At 40.3% G+C, this 22,654-nt stretch overlaps 1 protein-coding gene across 2 annotated transcripts in view; it reads right to left on the bottom strand.

Moving 5' to 3' along the window:
- Positions 1–22,654, bottom strand: part of LOC122562200 (transmembrane channel-like protein 7) — a 44,671-nt gene that overhangs the window by 19,016 nt on the left and 3,001 nt on the right. Inside the window, exons 3-9 of one of the 2 annotated variants that reach the window (XM_043714874.2) lie at positions 17,487–17,745; positions 13,817–13,965; positions 10,723–10,893; positions 9,191–9,285; positions 6,424–6,563; positions 4,606–4,753; positions 2,817–2,990 (exon numbers count right to left, since the gene is read on the bottom strand). In XM_043714874.2, coding sequence (XP_043570809.2) covers positions 2,817–2,990; positions 4,606–4,753; positions 6,424–6,563; positions 9,191–9,285; positions 10,723–10,893; positions 13,817–13,965; positions 17,487–17,745 — 1,136 coding nt within the window. The remainder of the gene's footprint in view (positions 1–2,816; positions 2,991–4,605; positions 4,754–6,423; positions 6,564–9,190; positions 9,286–10,722; positions 10,894–13,816; positions 13,966–17,486; positions 17,746–22,654) is intronic. The other variant, XM_043714877.2, reaches the window with a different exon arrangement.

The raw sequence follows: 22,654 nt of genomic DNA, 5'->3' as shown, positions 1-22,654 counted from the left end.
AACACAGTGGGTTGGTCTCTACTGGCACTTAACTAACTCCATCTTCGATTGTTGGTCTGAAAACTGGTACTAGGCCATACTGATGTAGTAAATAGGCCTGTCTCATGCAGATCTACATTGATGAGCTGCTAGTCATGGTAAAGCTGGACAGGTGTGTTGCCTCTCCTGATGCAATCATATCATCACCTGGACAGTGGGCATGAGAAGCACCATCTCCTCCAAGCTGAATTTCACAATTTATAAAACATGCCACATGTTCTAGGCCCACTAAATTTACAACTGGGTACCAACCTTTCCAAGCCCATGAATTTCAGGACCAATAAATTCCTCTTGTTTATCATGAGGTTGATAATATTCTCATATGCTGTGATATTGTTTAATTGTTGTTTATAAAATTTCTAAATGTAATATTTAAATTGAACTTTTTCCAACTGAACTATGTTGACTGTTATATCCATAGATTAACTTAAATCTGACAAATTCACTATGCTGTTTGACTTTGCTCTAACAGGAAACATTTGCTAAACTAATAAACTTTTCAAAATTTCACTGTAACTTACTTTCTTTTTAAATAACGCCCAGTAATTTTAATTGCAACAAGCATTACCTTTTCCTAAACAGTGTGGTTAATACAATTGAATGGTGCATTTACTGTATTACTGGGTATGCAAAGCAAATGTGCTACAATGCAGTATTATTTAACACACATTGAAATAGTGCAACTGGAATAACTCCATCCTAATTGGAAAAAAAAGATACTATGATGGATTTAAAGCAAAGAGTTTCTAATTACCTCCCTGAAACTATGATGAGCCGCTTTATAAATATCAGATACCATTCATCCACTCAGATGCCAATTTTTGCAGATGTCTTAATTATGACCTTTCTTCTCAAGAGGTAACCCAATTCACAATTTGATACAATCAAAAAACTTAGAACCTTTATTAAACTAGATTCCCTACAGTGTGGAAACTGGCCCTTCAGCTCAACCAGTCCACACCGACCCTCTGAAGAGTAACCGACTCACATCCATTCCCCTCTGACTAATGCACCTAACACTGTGGACAATTTAGCATGGCCAGCTCACCTGGCCTGCACATCTTTGGACTGTGGGAGGAAACTGGAGCACGCAGAGGAAACCCACACGGAGAACAGATCAAAAAACCCGAGGCTAGAATTGAACCTAGGACCCTAGGGCTGTGAGGCAGCAGTGCTAACCACTGAGCCACCATGCCACCTGTAATTTACATCCAAAATTATTGATATATGTTAAACAGTATACATTCTAGATGTAATTTCTTTTTCTATAATATTGACATAAGTTGTAATAATTTGAGGGCACAGCTTGAGCTCTGTTCGAACCCATTTGGCATATTCTGCCAATCTGATAAAAGTCTCATTTATGTACACTGTCAGTTCTGCAATAACACGATAGTTCAATTTTCATGCAATCCCGTGTTATAAGAAAATCATGTAATAGCAGCACCATTTAAACTAGTGGGGCTGGGATCACGTTATAACCAAGTCACACTTTAAAAATTTGCACTTTAGAAACAGTGCCCCAATTTGTCAATCACGTTATAATGAATTCGCATTAACAAAACACACATTATAGCAGAACGATCTGTACTCTGTTTACTGCCAGCCAGCCAATATTCTCTCATTGCTTCAGATTACTCCCATATCTATTCACTTTGTGCAATAATCTTTTATGCAGCAAACATGTCAAATATATTCTGGAAATCTACGTACATTACGTCAATAGGCTCCTATTTCTCCATGGCATATTTTACTTCTTTAAAGAATTCCAATAAATTGATTAACCATGACTTCCCTTTTACAATGCCATGCTGCCTTTTCTTGATGACCTTGAGTTTCTCAAATGACTAATTATGACATCTTTAATGATCAATTAAACCATAAGGCCACAAGATCGACTGCCTGCCCCTCTTCCGCGGTTACGTTAGAGCCCGGGTGTCCTTGGAGAAGGAGCACGCGGTGTCCACCAACACCCTGGAGTTGTTCAGGGAGAGGTGGGCGCCGCAGGGAGTGGAGTGCATTATTTCTCCCTCCAACTCTATTTTGATTTAGTCCCTACCCTCCCCTTCACTGTTTTGATCACACAGCACTGTCCCTTGCTGTGAAGGGCAGTGTTTGTCACTGGCCACCCGGGTGTTTTCCTATCTTCCTGGTGGTGGAAATTGAATAAAGATTCGTGCACTTTGTGTCTTTCACTGTGTCTCACCCCTGCACACACACACCATGGGTGCTGGGGATAAAATAAGCACTACCGCATTTAGGTGGTAGTGTGGGGATAAAAAAAAGAAAAGAAAAAAAAAATAAACCAGGGATTTTGCTGCTCCTCTCCCTTGTAAAATTGCTGTCTTTTGTGTACAGCTGTCAATGTTTTTTGCAAACTGTTTTGTAATTTGTTAAAAAAGAAAAAAATAAACCAGGGATTTTGCTTACAAAAAAAAAAGGCCACAAGATATAGGAGTGGAATTAGGCTACTTGGCCCAACAAGTCTGCTCTGCCATTCAACCATCGCTGATAAGTTCCAACACTTTCTGAAACTTGGAACTACGTGGAATAATTGCAGCAAATAGCAGTAAGTTTACTAACTATGTGAGGGTGGAAGATATAGAAGGATATAAGGATGGCATTAGATGAGATAGGGTAAGTACATGTAGAGTACAGGGATTGGCACAGATTAGATGGTTTAATGGCCTGTTTCTGTCCTGTAATTTCTACACAATTATATTATAATCTAGTCATCCAATGCTCTGTAACTTGAACACCAGTGCCTATGTGCTGACCCTCCGCTGGAACTGCTGGGATGTTGTGGTTGCTTGATAAATGCAGTAAAAAGCTCCAGTCAACAAAATCATGATGAACAAGTTAAGCACAAAACGGATGAAGTAGAGGAACAATCTGTCCTCGGTGCTTCGCTCAGCTTTTCTCCTCCTGCACGTTTGTTCTTGTAAATCAATCTGTTTAAAATGAAAAACACAAGACATTAATCAGGAACGCAACTTCAATTCAGTCTTCAGGTTCATTCAGCTCAGTTCAGTGTCAATTTACATTCAGTTGCCAACTCAGTCCTAAACATTGAAGGTGTGACATTTGAATCAGTTCTTTAATTATCATTTTGGATTGTGATTTTTGAAAAAAAAAACTACCAGTGGAGTTTTCCAGAAATTGAATGTTAAATTCCACCAAGCCATGGATTGTGTAAGTAATTGGGAGAAGGTTGGGTATGTTCTTCTCAGGGAAGAGATGTTCAAAAGTTTTCAAATCAAGAAGTGTCTGGACAGAGTAGTTGTGGGTGTCATAGCTCCCTTTGCTGGAAGGCCATGAGAACTAGAGACAATGAAGGAACAGCGAAGAGGGTTACCTCAGATTATAATGGGTTCTTGACCAGATGGGCCAATCAGCTGAGAAGTGGCTGATGGAGTTTAATTTAGATAAATGCGAGGTGCTGCATTTTGGGAAAGCAAATCTTAGCAGGCCATATACACTTAATGGTAAAGTGGTGGGAGTGGTGCTGAACAAAGATACCTTGGATTGCAAGTTCATAGTTCCTTGAAAGTGGAGTTGCAGGTAGATAGAAGAGTGAAGAAGGCATTTGGTATGCTTTCTTTTATTGGTGAGAGTGTTGAGTACAGGAGTTGGGAGGTCATGTTGCGGCTGTACCAGACATTGGTTAGGCCACTTCTGGAACATTGCATGCAATCTTGGTCTCCTTCCTATCGGAAAGATGTTGTGAAACTTGAAAGGGTTCAGAAAAGATTTACAAGGATGTTGCCAGGGTTGGAGGATTTGAGTTATAGGGAGAGGTAGAATAGGCTGGAGCTGTTTTCCCTGGAGCGTTGGGGGCTGAGGTGTTACCTTATAGAGGTTTCCAAAGTTATGAGGGGCATGGATAGGTTAAATAGACAAAGACTTTTCCTTGGCGTGGGAGAGTCCAGAACTAGAGGGCATAGGTTTAGGGTGAGAAAGGGGAAAGATATAAAAGAGACCTAAGGGGCAACTTTTACACGTGTATGGAATGAGCTGCCAGAGGAAGTGGTGGAGGCTGGTACAATTGCAACATTTAAGAGGCATTTGGATGGGTATATGAAAAGGAAGGGTTTGGAGGGATATGGGCCAGTGCTGGCAGGTGGGACTAGATTGAAATGGGATATCTGGTCAGCATGGACAAGTTGGACTGAAGGGTCTGTTTCCGTGCTGTACATCTCTGTGACTCTAAAAACGTGACATGAGAGAGTAATTTATATGTGGTTAGTGTTAGGATCTGGACTGTGCTGCTTCACAACGTGGTGGAGCCAGACTCAGTTATGGTTTTGAAATGGAAATTGGATCAACCTTCAAAAGCGAAAAACATACATGGTTATGGGGGAAGGCAGTGGAGTGCGGCCATTTAGGTGTATTGCAGCAGTCTGTCATATTGAAATCAAATACAGTAGAATCTCTATAACAATATCATCAGGAAGCGAACTGTTTAGGAACAGTAAAGGACCAGAAGAAAAGTGTTTCAATGTGATTTTGTTTTTGAAGGACCACTGAAGTAAAGATACATGTTTACATTATTTATAATTATAGTACCTTCAAATCATTCACAATGCTCTGTTTCTTAAGTGTGGCCATAATGGTTTCCTTGATACAAAAGTCCCAGAGAGTGAAAATTTTGGTACTGTGCCTGGTGCTGTAATTCTTCTCATGCATGCATTCCTGTTTAAATCCATTCACTATCCTTTAGGAAAGAGAAAGACCATTTTTTTAAAAGGAGCATTAATTTTCCACTAAACCAGATGTTTCATCGCAAGACTGCTTTATCATTCCATCCACTTTGACCTTGTTTGCTTCTTTTTTGAGTGTCACATCCTCTCCCAGTCCAATCTAGCACATCTGTTCCACACCACAATTGTTATATTAGCTGCTGTCCACTCTTATATCAAATTATGCCATTTTTAAGCACATTTTGCAACAGCAAAGGTACTAAAAATTTCCATGCTGTTGGTCCACGTTGCAACCACCTGCACTTTGCTGGGACAGGTCTACAACTGTTCAAAAACAACTTCAATAACTTTTGTTTGTAAACGCTGAGGATATAAAACATCCGCACAACACCAGATTATAGTCCAGCAGGTTTATTTGGAAGCACAAGCTTTTGGAGTTGTCCAACCACCTGATGAAGGAATGGTGCTCCCAAGGGGTTCAGTGGACTTTCATTGGAGCCACAGTCGTGACATGGGAAACGCCTTCCCTCAGCTTTAGCTCTAACATTCATTCCAATGAACGGAGGGCGATATTTCATTAACTCCATTTGATGAGTTGGGTGGTGGGGAGCAGTTCATCAGGTTGCAGGGGGGGAGGGGGTTGGATTTGACTCTTTGCCACCTCCACCGTACAGACCGCCTCCCTTCTCAGCCATTGGTGGAGGCCCCTCACTGACCAAGTAACGTACATCAACCCGGTTTGGTGCCTTCTAAGTGAAAGATTTGTGTGATAGGTCTAATTGAACTTATTTTGTCAACAAGAATTACTCTTCTAGTGGTTGTACCATTAAATATCACAAGATTTTCATGTATGTCTGTATGGCTCCTGAAGTTTGTTCATGGTGGACATCAGATATATTAGCATGGCGGGGGGAGGGAACAGTAAAATGTGGGAGGTGATGGATACATTGGCAGTCAGTTGGCATAGGGGCTATAAAGGTCAATGGGAATAAATGGAAGGTATAAGTTGCTGTGTGAGTATGGTGAATCAGACATGGGGCATCAGCAGGCATCAGACATGGGGCATCAGCAGGGTGTGTGGGCAACATGAAAGAGAAGATGGCTTGGATTAGCACAGGTGGGGCATGGGCAGTGTGTGGCGGTGATTTGAGAGGTGTAGACCCAAGGGTTGTTTTTGGTTCGATTAGCTTTTCATTAATTGTCCATATTGTGCCAGGACACAGAGGCAAGCCTTGTGCCCAGTCCATACCCATTGCTATCAGCCTCCACTCCTGTTCTAGTGGTTGTCCAGTCTGTCTTCCAGGGAACCCTGTTACCCCAGAATGAAAATCTGACCTTCTGGCCAGTTTCTCCCACGTCTGATTTGCAGAACAGAGAAATATCCCATCTCAGGGAGCAAAGAGTCGTGACTCTAGTGTTTGTGCCAACAGTATTGAATACAGTCAGAAGTCACACAACACCAGGTGATAGCCCAACAAGTTTATTTGAAATCACAAGCTTTCAGAGTGCTGCTCCTTTGTCAGGTAAAGGAGCTGCACTCTGAAGCTTATGATTTCAAATAAACCTGTTGGACTATAACCTGGTGTCATGTGACTTTTGACTTTGTCCACTCCAGTCCAACACCACACCTCCATAGTGTTGAATATGACATGAGGAAAATGCAAAGAGCAGTGTAAATTCTAACCTTCCAATAATCCAGCTGAAGCAAAGTAGAAAGTAGAGGAACATGGTCAGCAGGTAGGCTAGAGGAAGCTTATAGTTAACATCCTGGTATACATCGGATTTATAATACCCATAGAACATGTAGGAGAGTTCCATAAATCCCTGTAAATTTTTTTTAAAAAACAATGTTAGAGAAGAACTACTTCATCACTTTTAAAACTCTAATTAAAAGCAGCAGCTCATGTTGATTCCCACTTTCAATTATGAGATCATTGTGTCTTTAATAATACGCCTGCTAACTGTCCTGCAGGTTTGAGTCTGAATTTTCTTCAGTTTTACGCTAGATAGGTCTGAACCCCTGTTCTGTTCATATCTACCACCAACACAGACATTGTATCAGAGTCTTCTCCCAGTTCCCTCCTGGTGGGCCCAATATCCTCCCCATCTCCAGGCACCTCATCCCTGTTCACATACATTGTCTTCTTCTCTTCCTGTTCCTCTCCCTGACTTCGAGGTGCCGGTGTTGGACTGGGGTAGACAAAGTTAAAAATCACACCACACCAGGTCACAGTCCAGCAGGTTTATTTCGAAGCACTAGCTTTCGGATCCCCACTCCTCCATCAGATGGTTGGACAACTCTGAAATAAACCTGCTGAGCCATAATCCAGTGTTGTGTGATTTTTAACTTTGTTACTCTCTCATCCATTGTTGAGGCCATTATACACATTTCAGAGTTTATTTTCTCCATTGTTCATCTTTTGATCACCATTCACAAAACTTCCACTTTGTGCAAACATTCAGTGCCCAGATCTTACCCCTTGCAGTCTCTTAGCCACTTCCTTAATTTATTAGATGAAGTTCTGACTGATACTGAAGAGCCTATCAGACATAAGTAATCTGTCTCTTAGTATGTCTAGGTTTAGTCTCTGCAGTGCGTCATTATGAACAACACAATGGTCCTTGTGCAAAAAATACCCAAAGTTGAATTTTCTCCACTTAAAGGAATGTATATTGGTGCCCCTTGATTGCCAAGAACTCTCAAGAACTCGGAGTTCCAGCCTCCTTCTGCCCTCAGTCATGTACACACACTCGCATTAAAGTCTCCTTTAAAGGATACACCAAATAAGATTTTATCCTGTATTAAATGCAGATTAATAATTTCAGCTTCTTCAGACAGTCTCTGCAATAAAGTCCAATGCAAGTTCACAAGTCTGAATGCAAGTAGAAAGAAACACAACATTCATCTCTAAATTTCTTGTATTTCTTGGCCTGTGCCAGACTACAGTATTGTTTTTGCCCGGAATTCCACATGCAGCAATCTGGCCAGTCTCATTATCCCCGGTGACCTGCATCGTATCAGTGTAGATTGAAGCTCAGTTACAGGTGCTTTATCTGCTCTCTTGACTGGGAGAATGGTGAGATGAGGCACTCAAAGCACAGTTATTTCAGTGAGAGCAATAGAATTAAACTACTAGAGTTTTCATTGTGGTGAAAAAAGGGCAATGTCCACTGTTTAACTGGAGTAAACTGATTGAATTAAACATAGAACATGCTGCCACCTTGTGGCTAAATGTTACAATAACATTATTTTTCATCGACCTGGGGAAACTAAAACTTGAATCCCAAATTGCTGGCCCAGAGATGGAGACACTGCCAATGCACTACAAGAGCCTTTGTAATGCTAGTGTGAGCAATACAAATCTGTCATTTCAGTGTTGATGAAAATGTAAATAGATAGAGGATGGGACAATGTGACTATGAAGGAGCGTTGCTCCGAAAGCTAGTGTGCTTCCAGTTCAACCTGTTGGACTATAACCTAGTGTTGTGTGAGTTTTAACTTTGTACACCCCTGTCCAACACCGGCATCTCCAAATCATGACTATTTTATTGTAGTAATTATGAATATAGTCAATCTATGCTAAATTGTCCAAATTCCGCCAACCATTTTAAAATTTGTTTTCATAAATTATGGTTCAGTAGCTAAAGTAGAAGTGGGTAACTTTCAGGGTGTTAATGAAAAAGAAAAGCTTAACTTGTCTTTTGTACTTAGGATATCTAATTTTAAAGTGTTTTCACCATTTCCCATATTCTGCCTTTTGTCTTTTTTTGATCCTACGCTGTAATGTTAAGTGATAAATGTGTGTGGTTCTAGTTTTGATAAAGATGCAGATTTTACCCAATGTATATCCCCTAGAGAACATCAAGGGGCTGATAGTTATAAGCCATTGCCAGCCTCAATTAATTCTGTGTACCAAATCAATCAGGACTTCCATTATTCTGTCACTCCGCATCCTCAACTGTAAATACAAAACAGCTTTTTGATTCAAAATGCCAGCTCTCACTAATTATCTGAACTAAATGACTAAATTGCAGTTTACTGAGACTGACAGGGAGGTTTTGGGGGCAATTTCTTCCAAGTCTCAATTATAAATTCGAGCAGAGACCACCAGGAATTACTGACAGCTACTGAAGTAGGTATTTGTGGGCACAGCATAAACATGTGGTGGATATCGAGGTTATGTGGTCATAATGCACCTCCACTTGCATGGGGCATTCAATATAAATTCTTTTCTGTTTTTACCACAAGGCTGTTGTGTAAGCAGATTTGGTTGCATTCATACTTTTCCTGAATTATGCAGTTGTTAGGGCCAACTATTGGTCAGGAATTCAAATACAGTTGTAGCTTGCTGTCAAATGGGAACTGACAATTGCTCAGCCGGCTTTGAATAATCTCAGTGACATCCAAAATGTTTAATTTTGATCACATTTTTAATTTAATAATTACATACCGTTCCAGAGAACAGATCCAAGATGTACGCATAAAAACGAACCAAGCCCTGAGGATATGGATTGTACTTGAAACATTCAGGCGCTAAAGAGGAAGCTGGAAATATAGATTATTAGTGAATTGTCTGCTGTTTTACTGGGTAGTCTTCAGCATCACACTTCACACCTAATGTGGGCTGATGCAATGATTGTACAGAAGTGTGTTCAGCACCCAATGCTAAAAGTTTTATTGTAAAAACAAGCAACAGACCTGGTGAAGAAATACAAGGTCCTGGGAAGGGGGAGAGCAACTTCACACCTTTGGGGTGTCATGAGACAGGAGCTCCCTCAGAGACTATGGACATTTTAGGGTGATAGTAGTGTAATAGTGGTGCTGTAAATGGACTTGCAATCCACAGGTACAAGTATACTGCCATATCAGCCGATGGGGTCTGAAATCAATTAATAAAAACCTGGAATTGTAACGTTACCCTCCATTATAGTGACTATAAATCTGACATTTTTTTCCTGTTAAAATCAGGTGATTCACATGTCTTTAGGGAAGGAAATATGCCGCCCTTACCTGCTCTGGCCCCGCCATGTGGCTTCACAATAGTTCTGAAGAAGTGGCATTGGACATGAAACATTAACTCTGCTCTGTCTCCACAGACGCTAGAAGACCTGATGAGTTTTTCCAGAAATTCATAACTTTTTGTTGCAAAATAAAACATTCTGTGCTGTCTAAAAACACCAACAATTAAGTAAATGAGGCACTGTCCAGTTTAATAATAGCAGTGACAGTGTAAATGGACCCCTGCTCAGTTTAAAAATGGCAGTGACACTCTAAGTCGGCATTCACAGTCTGGTACCAGCAGCGACATTGGAAATAGGGTACTGCTCAGTTTAGAAACAGCTGTGACAGTTTGAGACAGCTGCTTGTCGTGAAGATCCTTGAATAGATCTTTCTATATCCTCCATTTCCAGTTCTCTAAAGACTGAACCAAGGGTGTGGGGTCGGGTCATTCTGTTGTAGGAATTATCTGGCTCACACATTGATGTTCTAGTACCATAGACCTCAAGATGATATAAGTTTCAAACTACCAAACAAGACAACTGCAGACAGTGATAACAGGGAAGGCTGATTCACAAACTTTCCTTGTTAATTAAAACACAGCAAATAGCAGAGATGTATAAAATTAGGACCTCAGGAATTAAGTTGACCTGAAACAAAGCTGAGGGCACCCAATGAAGGAGTAAAAGGGGTCTGCTTATTCCAGTAAGAGAATCTCAAATACTCTTGTAAATAAGAATCCCGTCCTCCACAGCAAATACTGCTCCTTTTGAACAGTTACTGAATACTGCTTACCATCTGTACACCCATCCCTGCATTATTAGTTAAATAGATGGTTAATGGTGTATACACCTAGAGCAATAATGTTGTTAACCTGTCAATTTAACTGGTTAATCCCATTTTGCAGCTAAACATGAATACTTTAAAAATGCACTCAAAGTGACTTGTGTTTGTTTTCTGCTTTCATGTTGCACAAACTCTCACCATACTCACTGTTCCTCAGGTGTTCTGCAGTTGTCAGGTTGAGTTTCATTGTGTTGATGTAGATGGATGGGAGGAGAACAAATCCACCAACCAGAAGAAAGGCAGAAAAATTCAGGAAGACCAAAAAACGTAGAAAGGTGAAATATGACTGGATGCCAGTGCCATATCGACCTAATCCGCAACACAGAACAAAGCAGTGAATTAATACATTTTCCTAGCCCATACACTCTTCAAACTAAAATATTCAATCTCTGTTGCACTCAAGAGGCAAATTATTATTTTATTCCATGCTCCAAAATGACAAAACACTTTCCATTCCTTCCCGAACACAGAATTCCTGTGTTATATATCCCCTATATTTATCATTCATTACTGAGCTCTACTTAACAGTGTACGTTTATTAAATACTACAATGAGGAGAAAGTCTGTACTTTTATCAATGTGGTATAAAGCAGGGTGTTCAAACTACAGCCGAAAGACCATAAGGGGCTTGAAAATTCCAACAGTCCAGGCATAATGTACAGCCGTAATTGTCTTTACATTTCTTTGGTGCTCACTGTTTGAAATCAATTGACTTACAGATTTGCACAACCCAGTTGATGGATAACTCCTAAATCTAATACTAATATCTGTTGGTATATTAAAGGTGGCACAAATTATTATTAATATTCTACACAGAGCCTGTCGATCCTAATTTACAGAGACAAGCATCTTGGATGCTCCTGCTGTTTGACAAAATGTGAGTATAAAGGAAACCATTCTAGTCCAAACAATGGAGATAATTGTTCTTCATGTGTTATTGATCTATTACGTTCAGGAAAAACTGAGAATAGATTCACTGAAATGTGATAAGTGTCAGCATTAGGGGCAAGAAGCATTTTCCCTGTGTGTTTGTCACATGACATAAACAGTAACAGCCAAGTTCTGAAAGCACTGGCAGAAGTTCTCACCTGGCAGGAAAACAAAAATCTGTTGGAAAAATAACTCAGCAGGTCAGGCACTATCTCGCTGCTGAGCCCACTGTTTGACAGGCATATAGACGACTGAAGAAGCATCTGGGATGCCCACTCACTGTAGAGGTGGAAAAGTGGCCTGTTCTGAAAAAAACGTCACTTGACTGGAAACGTTAACTCTGTTTTTCTCTCTACAGATGCTGCCAGGCCTGCTGAGTTCCTCCAGCAATTTCTATGTTTGCTTGGAACAGTGACCCATTGATAGAATTATACCTGCCTCACCCTGACTCCCAGAAAGATTGTGAAGATATCCTGTGGTAGCTGAGTTGCATTTAATTTGCTCCATTTTGGTAATTCGATAAAATTATTTAATTCTTCTTCAGTTCACCCAGAAAGGCTATCTTTCCCCAGTTCACAGCGGTACATCTGGTTGCATTAGGCTCTCTCTGCTATTCAAAAAACAGGCTTTCTTTGGGGCCAAGGACTTTAGGTGCCCATGTCCCACCCATTGGCCTTGCTTTGTGTAGGTGCAAAGCTGCATTCCTAACATGTCATCCCTGAAGACTGGCTCTGAGTCCCAACTTAATCACAAGTCTTTCTGGCATTTTTCTTTCCGAAGTTATACTGGGGAAGATACCAGAAGGTATACAAATTTTCTATTCATGTTAAACATTTTTGAAACATAATAATGAATATTATTTTCTTCACTATCTTCAAATTTGACAACAAATTTCAGATGAAAGACATCATAACTTCTGAATAAATTTTAAGCTTTAAAATTCTGTGTGGGTAATGTTGATATTATTTGTAAAAGCTATTCGAACCTTTTAGTCAGACTATTGCCCAGAACTCAACTTGAACAAAAATCATATCATTGTTGCTGATTTTGGGGCCTTGCTGTTGTTATGAAGATATGGGTGTACTGTACCTTTAAGAGAGTTAGAAGCTAGCAGAACTACCTGACAGCACCAAGTGTTCTGAATAAGGTAACAATGTAACACTTGTCGAAAGCTTGATTAGCTGGGTTGGAAACAACAAAACAGATTCAAATTAGGTCAATCAGTTTAAATTATACCCCCCAAAAAATACCAAATTCCAATCAAGTTTGAATTTAATATCTTGACAATCTTAAAAGCCAATGACAAAATCCGATGCTTTGGTTGGGGGGGGGGGGGTATAAGATTGGGGAAAGTTGAACAGTTGAGAGGAGACCTACCACATCACCAGCATGCAGGCACAGCCTGAAAAATAGTTGTCTTAAAGGTACCTTAATTGATCCATGACTGGTGAAGCATAATCCAGAAGAAGAAGAAAAGAAGACAGGAAGATCCAAATAGAAGATCCGACAGCTGTCTGGTTTCGAATTTTTGGTAAATCTTAATGGGGTGGGGGTTTAATTGGACTAGTATTATAGAAGGGAAGATAAAAGATATGTTAAAGGAAGGAGCTGTAAATAGTTGTTAGTTAATTAATCTCTGTTATACTTTAAGAAATAAGGTTGTTAATTTTTACTTGAAGTAGTTCTTGGCCTCTCGAATTTTCACAAATTACTGCACCAAATAAATCTTTTCTGTGTTGCTGGTTTAAATTAAGCAGGAGGGTTTACCCCGTGTCGTAACACTGTACGCAAATTGGTTGGTGATTTTCCTTGCAACAACAATTAATGCATTTTAAAATTATTTTCTTGACTCGATGATGGTTTGGGATATTCTGAGATTGAAAGGCATTGCATAATCAAAAGGTCTTTCTTTAACTCATTCCTTTACCCTATATCCACAGCTGCCTGCTGCTATCTGTTATTATCTGGTAACCCTGAATAGTGTTGTAATTATCTCCCAATTACTATTCATTGCATGATTCCCCTGACCTGCTAAATGACTGATTGCTTCCTAATAACTATTATTCTGTATTTGACCCCAATTTTCTCTTTCGTGAATTTATTAGATGAGAGACATTTAAAAAATTTCTATTTCCTATCAAAGTTGCTCAGGAACTTGACCAAGTTCTTTATTTTAACTAAAATATATTTCCTTCCCCTCCCAGGGGAAAGACTTTCTGAAAGCAGTTTTCACCTAAGCACTCGACACCTTTATGTTTGCTAAGCTGTGAATGTTACTCCACGCTAAAGAAATCACTCACACCTTCTATTTCACTCAGAGAGCTTCTCCACAGTTCTAACCAGGAGATGACACCTATTGCTTCTTCCTTGAGCCTTGTCAATGAATTCTGTCGGTTTTGCTTCCAGCTCCCCCAGTTGCTGAGAGATCCAGTGTCACATTTTCTCTTCTCTCTGTTAAAACGTTAGACAAAGCACAAGATCATTTACTTACAAGTAAGCACTTGATACTATATAGATGAAATAGATTTGTAGACCAGTTTACCATACTTATTTTAGGGATTAATTGCAGTGGATTATACTGACCCCAAATTATCCTGAAAATTCAGCCAGTTGTAAGAAATATTTAAGTTGTATGTATCAGAAAGATACATACATACAACTTAAATATCCTTTAATTTGAAGACACTTCTCCAATCAAAACCAATCCATGAGTTCTTATTCCCTCCTATCAACAATTGGAATAGGACGTGCACTGTTATCAAGCTGGAATTTAATCACACCCATGGAAAATTCCGAACATGTTCTGAAATGGACATTTTTAGTTAAGATGTGATTCAGAGCAAGCAGGAAAGTAAAAGGATTCTTTTATAACTTCAATCAGTTGAGTGTCTGAAACACACAGAAATGTTGCCGTGTTGCATTTGGCATAGACCCAGTACAGGATTGAGATGATCTTACAGTTACAGAATCATAGAGTCTAACAGCACAGAAATAGACTCTTCAGTCAAACCAGTCCGTGTCAAACATAATCTTAAACTAAACTAGTCCCACTTGCCAGCTCCTGGCTCACATCCCTCCAAGCAACAGATCTTCTTGTGGGATCCAGACATTGGGTTTCCTATTTCATTTCACACCATTTCATCAAGTAGTTATTTTCAAAGGTTGTTGAATTACAATTAGTAAGTGAGTATATAAAGCATTCTCCTTCATAACTAATGCTAAGAATTAGATTAGGAATAAATTACAATTGCAATGTTTAAGAAGCATTTAAGTAGACATATAAACAGGCAAGGAAAAGAGGGATAAAGACCATGTTCAGGGAGATGATATTTGTTTAGATAGGCATAGTGGTTAGCACAGACATGGTGGGCCAAAGGGCCTGCTCCTGGCTGTACTGTTCCATGCACTAGACCTACCAGGTTACTTAAAAGTTTCCAAACAAAGGCGCTGGGCAACTTTCCCGAGACAAATTACTGTTTGTCTGAAATGGGTTGTCTACATGGACACGGACACACCTTATTTAACTTTGTGCAAAGAATATTGATACAAGTTGTAAATGTTGAGGCTTTCAACCTCCAAGAGCATTGGCTTGTGATTCCATACATCTCCTTCTCAGGGTCCCATTTGTAATCCAGGCTGTACTCTGACATCGGAAACTTGCACGGTTTGGCTCAGCTAATAGGTCACCGATTATGGTAAACAGGCTGACCCATTGTCAGAGGTTATCATCTTATGGCCTATTTAACCCCATGGCAGTCTGCTGACTTTCCTCTCCATTCCCCTCCAATACTTGCAGAATAGTTGCAATTGTACAAACCCTGTTTAGATCCCACTTGCAGCAGAGTGAGCAGATTTGGGCACCACACCTTAGGAAGATTATATTGGTGTTGGAGGGAGTACAACATTGGTTTACAAGAATGATATCTGGATGTCAGGAGTTAAGTTATGAGTAAAGGTTATACAAATTAGACTGATTTCCTCTAGAATTTAGAAGATTAGTGGTGATCTAATCAAAGTTTTCAAAATGTTAACAGGAAAAGACAAGTTAGATAATGATAAACTATTTCCACTGGTTGGGGATTTTAGAACGAGAGGGCATAGTCTGAGAATCAGGGTCAGACTATTCAGGAGAGATGTTAAGAAGCACTTTTACACATGAAGGATGGTAGATGTTTGGAATTCTCTTCCACAAATGGCAGTTGATGCTGGATCAGTTGTTAATTTGAAATCTGAAATAGATAAAATTTTGCTAAGCAAACATATTCGGGGATACGGACCAAAGGCAGGAAGATGGAGTTAGGCCACAGAACAGCCATGATCTCACTGAATGATGAAATAGGCTCAAGGGCCTGACTAACGCTCCTGTTCCTAGTCACCAGTTATTGATTGAATCATGGGAAAAACAAGGAACAATCTCATGAGCAACACAGAGTACATGTCAATCCCTTACCCATAGCATTGGCATACACTTCCTGGGTTAGCCATATACATGCAGTAGGCTACAAGAGAAGATCAGAGGCAGGGAACACCCCCACTCCCCTTCAGGGTCCCCAAATTTGCAAGGCACAGGTCGGGAATGTGAGGGAATAATCTTTGTTATACTATTCCTCAAATAGTGCGGTCAAGCAGCTCAGCATCATTCAGCACAAATCAACATACTTGATTGGCAACTCTTTAACAATGTTAAACATGCACTGCCTCCGGAACCGGTGCAGGGCGCAGTGCATGCGACAGCTAAAAGATGCAAAATAATTTAAAGAATGGCGGATGCTAGAAATCAGAAACAAAAATAAAAACAGAAAGGCAGCAAGTCTGGCAGCATCTGTGGAGAGAAAACAGAGTTAACATTTTGGGTCCAGTGACCCTTCTTCAGCAACTCATCAAAAGCCTCTTTCCACTGTGTCCTTTAATCCTCAGAAGCCCAAAAGTGTGGAAAGAGACCATTAGGCTCAAGAAGTCCACACCGACCCTCTGAAGAGTAACCCATCTAGCCCCATTCCCCTACATTTACCCCTGACTAACGCACCTAACCTACACATCCCGAACACTATGGCCAATTCACTTAACCTGCACATCTTTGAATTCTGGAAGGAAACCCATACAGACACAGGGAGAATATGTAAACTCCAGACAGGCTGTTGCCCAAGGCTGGAATCAAACCCAGGTCCCTAGCACTGTAAGGCAGCAGTGCTAACCATAGAGCCACCTTGCCACTCTGTGTCCTCTATCACTGAGAACGACAAGGCAGGTAATGTATGGGAACATCCATGCCAGGCCACAAACTATCCTGAGGTGTAACTGTATTGCTGTTTCTTTGCAATGGTTGGGTTATAAATGTAGAGTTTCCTCACCAACAGCCCTTTGGGTGTACCTGCACCACAAGGAATGTAAGTGGTTCAAATAGAAGCCTTTCCATCACCTTCTCAAGAACATTTAAGAAAGGGTAATGAATTCTGGCCCGCCAATGACACCCACATCCTAATGGTATGGTAGTTCCTGGGACTTCAGAGACAAAGCTTCCATGACAAACTTTGAGCATATGAGTGTGTAATCTCCTCTAGTCAATATCTTCCAGCAACTGTAATCCCAAACTGGGGAAACAGGAACAATCCTATTTCTGTTCCTAATTTGTATATTCATATCAAAGGGAGTGCAATCATCAGGAGAGAAACAAGGAATGCACTGGACATAGGTAATAACAGAGATTAATACGGCAGGCAACACTGTAGGAACAATAGCATCCAAGCTCTCAGGGATGTTTTCATTGCAGCACGTAGGTTGGGATCTTTTGAATAAGCTGAGAACTTGTAAAGCTTTTTTCAGCTATTTCTTACTGTAGGTGAATGTTGTTGAAATAGCATCCAGATTAGAAGCAACTTTGATATAAAATGGCAGGACAGTACAGCTGGTTGTATTTTACCAATTTTCCAAAACATAAATACAAGGCATTACTGCAAAGGTGCAGAACTGACCTCACTTTTCTTTTCTCTGTCAAATTAATAGGAAGCTCTCTCAGAGATCGTCTACTTTCAGATAGCTGCATCTCTTCAAACACAGACAGCAAATTTGACATCTCATTTCCTGAGCACCAAACTGAAGAATGCTGTTCACTTTTGGAAGTTGTGCATTTTCTTCTTCTTCCTCCTCCCTCTGCCAGATAACTTGGCACTTCCCGGGACATGTTAGTTTCTTGGTCAGGTTGCAGAGAAGTACACGATATTGAGTTCTGATCTGTTTGAAAAGAGCAAAAACCTATTTCTCTGGCCAGTAAATATCCAGATAGTTTATTTTTGTCATTTTAACCAGTCTAATTATTGGCATCCCCCAATTCATAAATGTTGGGATTTAGTGGTTTGTTGGAAGTGACCCACAGACCCATGTCAAAAACTGCCAGCCTTTGGAATATGTTCAACCTCATTTTGCATTTGCAAACTTCATTTATAAACAAGGCAGGGTACCTCACAGCAGCATTGTCAGATAAAATTCAACACTGAGCAACAATTGGACATGTGGCTCAAAACTTGGTCAAAAACTAGGATTTAAGCAGCAATTTAAAGGAGAGTGAGAAGTAGAGAGGTCGGGAGACTCTGGGAGGGACTTCAGAATTCAGGGTTTAGGCACACCCATTCATTAGAGGCCAAAGGAATTTGAGGAGACCTTGAGGAAGTGATGGGGGTTATGGACAGACTAGACCCAGGAGGGTTTGAACACAAGGATGAGATGTTGTCAGGTCAGGAGGCAGAAGGATGAAATTTAGTGTGTATTAGTTAGGATATGGGCTGCAAAGCTATGAATGAGCTCAGGTTCCTGGAAGAAGGAAATTGGACAGTCTACAGCTGAGACAAACTATCTTCTCTCAAAGTCAAAACTAGCTGTTTTAGTTTGAATGTCAGGCTCCAAATTGTTTTCCGTTAAGTCAATGCTAAACTTATAGCATTTTGGATAATATTAAAATGTAAACTCCATATCACATGTCCAAGTATCCATACTAAACAGAGAAGTAACTCTATACAAGATCTTTTTAAGGATTTTAGTTATATCATTCATATCATGTAAAAGGAGCAACTGAAACAAACCAATAAATTGAAGTAACTGTGACCATTTCAAGGTTGAAGTAGTAACTCAAATATGTTGTCAAACCCTGGTTCTGGGACAAATCTGAAATGAATTTGTGGGTAAGGAGTTTTATCTCCAGAATCTCAATTGGGTTAAAATAATGTTTTATCATTTGTTTAAAGATGTCTGTCATCTATACACTGAACAATTGATTGTTCACTAGACCACAGTTGAAAAACAAATGTGCACTTTCCATGTGTCCATGTAAGATATGATGTAAGTGAACTTCATTACACTGCCCACAACATCAAACTATCTGAGCCAGCAAGTGCACTCAATGCACCTGCTACTTGAGTTAAAGTCCAAACTAAGGTTAAGACTATTCACCACTATAATTCCTTGACAGATAATTGGCAGTTAAGTTAAACGTGTAATTAAATTTCACAGCTGATGTCTAAAATTCCCCTTGAAATTTGTGGTGTCCTCAAAGCCACAATATAATTCCAGTGTGGTAGTTCACCAACAGTAACCTATTATTCCACTCAACATTATAGACCTCTGTGAAAACCAATGTGATAATTAGACTATACTAGTACATCTGTTAGATTAATGCTATAATCTATTTCTACAATTTAGCAAATGCAACTAAGCCTTACACTGCAGTTGGACTTCAGATCAGAAATTCATTATTCCATTTTAATTCATGATAACGAGACATTTAATCACATAACTGATCCTATTAAGCATGCAAAATCGACTCACTGAACTCTTTAAAGGAAACTTAAGAAGCTGTGCTGTTTGTTCAGAATTGGCTTTGGGTTGAATCCTTAGCGAGCCTCCAGCAATACACAAAAACAAATTACTTGGTCATTATAGTCCACCTTGCTGTGGACAAACCATATGTCCAGTATTATACTGCCACAAAAACTATTTTGCAACACCCTGAAGTTGTAGAAAGCATTATATAAATGCAATTTTGTTCTGTGACATTTGAATGCCGGACAAAACAAATGTAGTTAGTAACTTAATTTTGGCTTATGTTAACATATAAATTGCCTCTATTGCTATCTCCCTTCAACAACACCTATATTTCTTTGGGATCTAACAGGTTAGAAAATGGATAATTAAGCACCACACTTACACAAATACAAATCTGTGGAGATTATATATTAATAAAGTCCCTAAAGTAGGTTAATGCTATGAAACTTGTAATCTAGTGTTAATCAGTCCAGGAGTTTCACCTTGATTCAGTTGCAGCTTGCAACACTAACAGTCAGGTTATGTGTCAGACTACAGTCCGGGCAGTGGGCAGTCTTGCAGGGTCAGCAGCAGTCAGAGCTATTGCATATCAGTCAGGGAGCCACAAAAACAGTGGTCAAGATCTGGTCAGTCATGTTTAGGGGCTGCTTCTCAAAGTCAGTCAGAGTCTGGGGTGAACACAGTCCCCGGTGCTCATCTGTCAATCTTCAAGGAGGATGTAAGAGGAGACTCACTGTCAAAAAGGGTGGGAGAATCAAGGTGTAGGGGGGGAACATACACATTTTTGGAGGTAGAGACATGGACAATAATGGGGTAAACTCAAGGTGGAAGGAGAATAGCATTAGATTGTATGGCCATCTATGGGAAGGTAGGAGTTATTGCCAGTGACTTCCACTGGGGGGGACACGGATGAGCAGGGTGGGAATCATTATTAAGGGTATAATGTTAGGTTTTGGGGCAAAAAATATAGTAGGAGGCATGATTCAATGTAATGGGCCTCCAGACTGGGGTGGGAATGGGGGTGGGGTTAGCGGGGGCTCTGAGGCTGCTGAGGAGTGAGTGGAAATGGACTGTTATGTATTGTGAGGTTACAGGTTCTAGAGAAGATGATGGCCAAGTGGTATTATCTCTGGACAGTTAATCCATAGACCCAGGTATTGCTTTGGGACCTAGGTTCGCATCCTGCTATGCAGATGGTGGAATTTGAATTCAATAAAATCTGGAATTATGAGTCTAATAATAACCATGAAACCATTGCCAATTATTGGGAAAACCCATCAGGTTCACTAAGGTCCTTTAGGGAAAGAAATCTGCCATCCTTACCTGGTCCAGCCTAAATTGTGACTCCAGATCCACAGCAATGTGGTTGACTCTTAACTTTTCTCTATGCAATGAGAGATGGGGCAATAAATGCTGGCCTAGCCAATGATACCCTCAAAAAGATGGTTGGGTCAATGCCCAGGGTGAGCAGAGGCAGTGGCACTTTGATGGATGCAAGCGTGGGATTGATGTTTGCTGGACACTAGGACACTGAACAGGAAAATGCATGAAGCATGCATTTGCTCTCTCCAGCTACATTCCATTTGCAACCATTTCTTTGTACCTTTGCAATGCCTATGAAGTGAATGTGCTAAGACATTAAATGTTGGACAAAGACAGATTACACCATTCTATTGGTGCTAGTTAAACTAATTTTAATCATCTCAGTGATGCAGGAGTTAGGGCCAATAGCTTAAAAGGAGATGAATGGTGGCCAAGAGTGCCCAATTATTTTTAGAACTTACAATGGTGCTGTGGAAGAAAGGGTCATCCCTGCATCACATTTCTTATAGGCTCGGTGATTGACTCTAATGAATGCAATAGGGTGTGAAATGGTTGTTGTGGGCCTGGGATTGGAAGAGGGTTAGACGACATCAGGCATTCCTTTAAATGGAATGCGTGGTCACTCAGCTGCCACTGCTCTTTCACCAGGTCAGTGCACATTCTGTGACCAGGGCTGTGTTGGAGCAGGCGATAGAGCTACTGCAGGCCAGATTGAGCTTGGAGGAGGTCGGGGAGTGTGTGGCCACTCCATCCTGACAGCTGTGCTCTGCACAATTGGAGCAGACAATGAGGTCATGTGACAGGCACTGAAGAGCTGTGCAAATGGGAGCAGTTGTCCAAAGAGAAGGATGAAAACATTGAGCTGGAGAAAGCTTGGGAATGACAGAGCTCAATTGCATCATACACGATGAATCAGACAGGCCTTGATTGACATTCAGTACATGTTGTAAAAGACCATCATGGACTGTCGAGATTGAAATGCCAGCATTGTGGTTGCAAACTGCATTCATTTCCTTTGTGTTCCCTTTTGCTGGATGTCAATAAAACCTCATGGTTAGACTCATCCCAATATGCACCTTGACATGATGTTCATCTCATCGACAATGACACAAAGTGGGTAACCATTGGGATTTGGGGGAGGAGTAGCAATGACTCAGAAAGGTTCTTTAGATGGGATGTCCCTAAGGACAGGTAAAGAGTTTGGCGTGGTGGTTAAACTGCAAAACCAGAGCTACATGTGTGCAGGAGTGTCAGTAATGATGCCTATGAGCAATAGTCAGCATGGCCTTATGCCTACTGTGCCATTACACTGCTGGTGATGTGGGCAACACCATATTGCTGACTCTTGTATGGTGCTGAGTGGCATCTCAAAGATGGCACAGGCACCTGCAATGCTGGTCATCTGGCAAGTGGTCAGTTGATCTGCGAATGGTGCATGGTAAAATGGGGATAGAATTCAACATGAGAAATACTCTGGAGTGGGGTAGGTAGTTAATGAGACATGTTTGGTAACATATGGTAGAGATTTATTTTCTCTTCACAGTGATAATCCCTCCAAAAAACTTGATGCAACTGTACTTAACCAAAAAAAAAATGAAGTTCAGCACAATGAGGAAGTGAAGGCAAGAAAACAGTGAAAACAGAATCACACTAAAGCATGTCAGACCATAGGACAGATAACGAAAGGGGCTTAGCACAGAATTAGCAGATATCCAGGAAGCAGTCACTCATACATTGTCTCCGTGGGGAAACAAACTACAGTTATAGAAAAAACTGCAGTTAACGATAAAAGGACAGAAAAAATAACATTCCTAGAATGTCAGAGGAAAACATGCGGCCAAGTGATGACTCCTAGCTCCAAAATCCAATCAATCAAGTGTGTTAAAAATAATTTCCTTCATTGAGCTAATGATGACTGTATTTCACATAAATAAATATCTGCAGCATTTAATGCAAAAAACAAAGTTGCACGACTTGATTAAAAAAGTTAAATCTAAGAACA

Source organism: Chiloscyllium plagiosum, unplaced genomic scaffold, assembly GCF_037043375.1.
Source record: "Chiloscyllium plagiosum isolate Xiang-an unplaced genomic scaffold, Cpla_swu_hap1 HiC_scaffold_25, whole genome shotgun sequence".
Classification (NCBI taxonomy): Eukaryota; Metazoa; Chordata; class Chondrichthyes; order Orectolobiformes; family Hemiscylliidae; genus Chiloscyllium; species Chiloscyllium plagiosum.
The sequence above is the reverse complement of the archived record's forward strand: the minus strand, read 5'-3'. Positions and strand labels throughout refer to the sequence as shown.